The sequence below is a fragment of the Littorina saxatilis genome, linkage group LG4, assembly GCF_037325665.1.
Source record: "Littorina saxatilis isolate snail1 linkage group LG4, US_GU_Lsax_2.0, whole genome shotgun sequence".
Lineage (NCBI taxonomy): Eukaryota > Metazoa > Mollusca > Gastropoda > Littorinimorpha > Littorinidae > Littorina > Littorina saxatilis.
In genome coordinates this window covers 46,158,580-46,164,684 of record NC_090248.1, presented here as the reverse complement: position 1 = coordinate 46,164,684, position 6,105 = coordinate 46,158,580, and the positions used below count along the sequence as shown (strand labels likewise).

The 6,105-nt window shown below is 41.1% G+C and overlaps 1 protein-coding gene across 1 annotated transcript in view; it reads right to left on the bottom strand.

The window, feature by feature from the left end:
• The window catches only part of LOC138964893 (uncharacterized), a gene marked incomplete at its 5' end in the record, with an annotated part of 6,102 nt that extends 3,503 nt beyond the window's left edge, over positions 1–2,599 (bottom strand). Inside the window, 3 exon segments of the mRNA XM_070336964.1 lie at positions 1–753; positions 1,269–1,410; positions 2,452–2,599. The exon segment at positions 1–753 is cut by the window's left edge and continues 3,503 nt beyond it. Of these exon segments, the coding sequence (XP_070193065.1) occupies positions 593–753; positions 1,269–1,410; positions 2,452–2,577 (429 nt within the window). The 3' untranslated portion in view covers positions 1–592.
• Between the last annotated feature and the right edge of the window lie 3,506 nt (positions 2,600–6,105).

The window sequence follows — 6,105 nt, the reverse complement described above, 5'->3', positions numbered from 1 at the left end:
GCATGGTAATTTATACAAGTCATTACCGTCCGTATAATAGTATCCACTGATGCTAAATGCCTAGAACGAAATTTGCATACCGTCTGAATAGGGTATATGTCACGTGTCATCAGTCATGTCCAATCATGATCCACCATGTTGAGCTTAAATCATTCGTCGTCGAAGCGATTCAGTACTACTCACTGAAAATGATTCCAGAAGCGAATATATTTCTCAGCTGTGGGGGCTTCAGATCGACAGCCTTCGTACTTAAGCGGCTACACGGAAAACCATAGACAGCCTCGGCCAGGCCACCTACACTCTCCTGGCGTCAGCGGTAATGGGACACAGATGTACTCAACTTCAGTTACATTAGAGTACACTCACCCAAAACGCCAGCTACATTAGAGTACACTCACCCAAAACGCCAGCAATAATTATTTGAGTACACTCATCCCAAACGTCAGCTACAGTTGAGCACATACGCCAAACGTCAGCTAAATTTGAGCTCACACGCTAAACGTCAGCTGATGTGAGCACTCACATCCCCGACGTCAGCAACGTATCTGAGCACAATAGTCAAACATTTCGTCACAGGTAGTTGCGTGCCACGTCATCGGTTGTTGGGTACGTAGACCCCGAAGAAAAGTCCAAAGGCCAAAGCGTATGTGACGAGACCGGCGACGACACCGCAGATGGCGAAGATGAGAGCTTTGCGGGCCTGTCCCCTGGCCTCCTCGATGGATCCCACCTGCCACGCGTTGTTCGACTTGGCTGAAAACATCAAACAGACTACGGTTATAATAATGCATAATATTTATATAGCGCATGTATCCAGGGTTTAACCCTGCTCAAAGCGCTGTACAATCAAAATACTACGACAACATAACATCATTTAACGTGCAATCTGGTTACAACCAGAACACATAATTACACATTGGTTTATATCTTTTCAAAGCGCATGCTCAGAATGTTACAGCATGGTTTCCACGTTTTTCTTCTTCTCCAAAGCCGTACACCATCTTTAACCTTGTTTGGAAATTAAAAATGACGCGTTTGACAAAATAAGGAACATAAATTTAATGCAGTCAAAGAGTGTACTATATTGCAGGCTATCTCAAAGTTGAAACAAGCATGCAGAGATGTCCGGTTAGGCGTTGACAGTCGGCAAAACGCCCACACGTTTTTGTCGCATTTCGATTACATGATATTCAATTTGAATTTGTCGCATTATATTTACACGATATGCCTAATATACATATGGTATAAGAAGAAAAGAAGTGACTCACATCCAAAGTGCCAGCCGAGGAGACCGAAGCAGACGTTGCAGAGGAAGATGACGGCACAGTTTGTGTTGACGTAGTCCTTGGGCTTGTCTTTGGGGTCGGGCCGCTGAGCTACGATAGGCGGGCCTGACTGAGTGAAAATCACCTGCAATTGAAAAATATGGAAATACGTCAATATAAATAGGTAGGGGAAGGGCTCCTAATATGGACCACTTTTTGTTTTATGCTGATAACTAGCTTGTTTTCTGGCGAAGAAGTTTCATTTTGTGTTTGGTAGTCCTTCTCTCTTATAAGGTTATAAATATGCAATGAGGATGTGAGAGGTGGGAAAAACTGTTAGCGCGCTAGCTGGATGGGCATACTGTATACTTCAGCTCCATCGGTGTGAAGGCTGGCACATTCTACTTAATGATCAGATGCCTTCCTTTTTGTGCAACCCATCGTGCGCACTGCCACAGGTGTGTCCAGGCTGTTACACGGTAAGATCATCCTTCCACTTGGACACATACCAAAACTATACAACCTAGATGCTTTCCGTGAAGAGTGGGAATTTTGTGTTAGGCCAAAAAAAAAGTCTGTTTACGGTAACATATGCACACAAAAAATAGGGTCGGTAGGTCGGGATTTTTTTTTTCTCCCAAAAAACATATTTTTAAGTTATTTTGCCAAAAAACAAAGACTCTTTTTTTCCCCCAAATGCCAAAAAAAAAGTTTAGGGTCGCGCGAAAAAATAGGGTCGGTCGGGATACCGTAAACAGACTTCTTTTTTGTTGCCTTATTTTGCCTTGTGATTTCGTATCTGACATCTATGTCAATTTGCAAACTAATCTCACACACACAAAATCTGCACAGAAAGCAGCTCGACAAGTTGGCATTTAGTATATTTTCAAATGGGTTGCCTAAGTCACGGTCTTCATTTTTTTGCAAAAGCCTGGGCGGATCAGTGGTTGGTAGCTTGTATTTGTCTCTTGTCTCAAGAACGAGAACCCAGGGGGTCTTCCGAGAGCGATTAAGCATTGGTCTTTCTCTCTGTCTAACCGGATTAGTGGTGGCGTATATAGTATACATGATTGCTTACCGGGAATGAAGGTACACCTTTAACTGGCGACGATAGATTTCAATAAACAAAGAAAATCATGCATGAATATTTTGCAACATTAAAAGTTGTTCACAATTCAGCACTTACTTTTGCCATTTCTGCGTCATACTGTGCGTCACCTCGTCCGGGCTGTGACGTCACCGCGCGATCTTTAGGTTTGTTGTTGACGTCAATATAAACTGTTGTGTGGTCGATGGTGGCAACGTTTGCCATGTTACTGTCGTGTTATTCTCTTCTGCAAAAAGTATAATGTTCAACTGATATAATAATATGTTAAAAAAAAGGAATCCTTAGGCCTACTCAATATAGCAAAATCATCTAGTTAGTTTCTTTCAAAACTAGCAAGTTAGTAGACAAAATAACACGTCGCGCGAAGCAATAAAAATAAAATTTACCGAAGCCTTAAAGATTGACAAAATGGAACACACTGGCTGGAAGCTTTAAAACTGAGAATAGTTAGTCCTTGACGAGACGAAACCCTTCGACCAATACAGCACTGTTCCAGTGGTCTCAGGGACTGTACCAAATTTGCACAAAAAAAAGATTTTCTTTATTTCTGAACACTTTTTCAGTTTAAAAACAATATAATTATATATTTTTGAATTCAGTAATTTGTAAAGAAAACAATGCGATCGTTTTTGAGTCACTTGAGAAAAAGTGACTCTATGTAATCGGTCAGTGTTAGTCTGTCCGGCCGGCCGTCCGGCCGGCCGTCCGTAGACACCACCTTAACGTTGGACTTTTCTCGGAAACTATCAAAGCGATCGGGCTCATATTTTGTTTAGTCGTGACCTCCAATGACCTCTACACTTTAACGATGGTTTCGTTGACCTTTGACCTTTTTCAAGGTCACAGGTCAGCGTCAAAGGAAAAATTAGACATTTTATATCTTTGACAAAGTATCTCGGAAACTATCAAAGCGATCGGGCTCATATTTTGTTTAGTCGTGACCTCCAATGACCTCTACACTTTAACGATGGTTTCGTTGACCTTTGACCTTTTTCAAGGTCACAGGTCAGCGTCAAAGGAAAAATTAGACATTTTATATCTTTGACAAAGTTCATCGGATGTGATTGAAACTTTGTAGGATTATTCTTTACATCAAAGTATTTACATCTGTAGCCTTTTACGAACGTTATCAGAAAAACAAGGGAGATAACTAGCCTTTTCTGTTCGGCAACACACAACTTAACGTTGGGCTTTTCTCGGAAACTATAAAAGTGACCGGGCTCAAATTTTATGTGAACGTGACTCATTGTGTTGTGAATAGCAATTTCTTCCTGTCCATCTGATGCCTCATATAATATTCAGAACTGCGAAAGTGACTCGATCGAGCGTTTGCTCTTCTTGTTAAATCTATTATTGAAGTTTCATTTTCAAGCAGATTTTGAATAAACAAATGGTTTTCTTGAGATTTCTTATAGTCCGGACCGGATAAAAGAATGCTTGACCAAAATTTCAATTAATTTAATGGAAAAATGAACGCCACAGTGCCGACTCAACTTTTTTTAAAGTCGGATATGATCGAAAATTACGTCGATGTGGAGATTTCATCAGGAAGAATTCACATGTAAAGTTACATAAACATCTGTCCATTAATATTCCGGGAATCGCAAGACACACACACACACACACACACACACACACACACACACACACACACACACACACACTAAAAGTAAAAGTGCCGTAAAAAACAACAGACAGACGCGCATGCGACATGGGACATGTGGTTATTTGCTTTTCCTAGCAATTTGTGTTATTGTGTGTGTTGAAGTTATCAGTCACAAGCCATGCTATGTTTACAAGTGTTTATTTCTGTGTTCGTTTTGTTTGTTTGTCTTCTGTTTGTTTTCTTGTCTATCCTGCTACCTCTTAATAAGCGTTGTTGCTTTAGTTTAAATGTCCGAAGCAAAGATGATTCATGCCAAATAAATAGGCTTCGTATTACGATGTACACCTATACCTAGTATAAATAAACTAGCCGTCTACATCACTTGTGCGTGCGTGCATCCGCATGCGTGCATGGTTGTTTTTTGTTTTGTTTTTTTGCATGCGCGTCTGTCTGTCTATCTTCTTCTGTTATCAAAGCAAACATTGCATAACACATAGTTTGACCAGTCCAGTCTTTTCCGTCGTAGGCAAAACGACGTCTTGCTATTTCTGGTGACAAAGATTGTCAAAGGAAGTCGAACACTAACGAACAAAATAATTATACGTAAACACACTTCGCGCGATGTTTTTATTCCGTAACATTAACAGTACGGTGTCTGCGTATAACTGCGTATAATTAGTCAGTAAAACAATCTTCGGGTCAAAAATGAACTGACACAAAAGTGGCCTCCACGCACTCAGTTCAAAAACATCCGCAGTTATGTATCAGTGTGAGTCGCGTACAATCAGTCGGTTACAGTGAGGCTTATCTGCGTGTACATTATTTTCATGCTTGAATTATCAGCATAATTAACATAGTTTTAGTCCACGCTCGCCCACTGGGCGCTCGATTGATCCTCGATAAGTGTGTACCGAGTCATGATAGTGTATATATATCGCAAGTTTGATCCACGCACATTTTATGAATGACCTCAGTCACAGGTGTTTGAAAGTGAATTTTGTTGAACGCGAAACAACTCACAAAAGCAAAAGCACAAGAAACAGTGACGAAAGGTTTAGTGGATTTTTTTCGACAGATCATTGCGGCGTTTATATATATAGGCTATATGAACTTGACTAATGAGGATACAGAAGTATGTATGTGTCTCGTCGAATTATGGCCTATCGTTTAGTTCCTGTTCGTGTTTGTTGAAGACAAGCGAGAAAACCCGATCGATCCTATGTCAATAATTTCTGAGAAGAGCTAAAAAGTGCCTGCATATGACCTGTAAAATATATACTACAGACTGTGTACGTGTCCATATCAGTGTTCGGGTATGTACGAAAAAAGCGTTCTACGTATCATTCGCAACAAATCCGGTTTATGTTTCAACAACAGAGCGAAGAACGTTAGCTGCCTCGCATTTTCTATGCTGAAAGGGGGGAGAAAAAAAAACCCGCATGAGTGGCTTGTCTTTTTAGCGAATGAAGCGGAAAAAAAATCCATAATAAACATTTTCTTCACTGTCAGTGTTCCCTCTTTTGTGTATCTTTGAAGCCTCTTGCAAACACTTGAACGTCACAGGCTATTCTTCGTCTTGTCTGAACTATTTGTTTTAGGGACAACGAGTGAGTGTCCTGAATTTTGTGTTTCAAGGTGACTTTATGTTGTCTGTGAAGACGACATGTTTTCGTTGACAAGTCGAGTTGGTCTCTCGTCTGTGCTTGGGTGTCGACATGTCTGCTTTGAGTCTGAACATAGGCCTACATGTGTGTGTGTGTGTGTGTCAGTATGTGTGTGTGTGTGAGTGTGTGTGTGTGTGTGTGTGTGTGTGTGTGTGTGTGTGTGTGTGTGTGTGTCTCTCTCTCTCTTCTCTCTCTCTCTCTCTCTCTCTCTCTCTCTCTCTCTCTCTCTCTCTCTCTCTCTCTCTCCCTCCCTTTCGCGCCAGTCTGCCCCTCAGTACTGTGAGTTTGGTAGAGAATACTTGTCACCCTATTACTCCCTCCCAGTCGTATCAGCTAGACGTGCGTGTGTCACAGTACAGTGCACCCTTTAAGGCCGCTGAGTAGTTGGGATAGAGGGTTGACTGGACATTTATTTCTATGACAGGTGTGGCTCTCAAGTCAGTTGTGTTATTAAAATAAAAT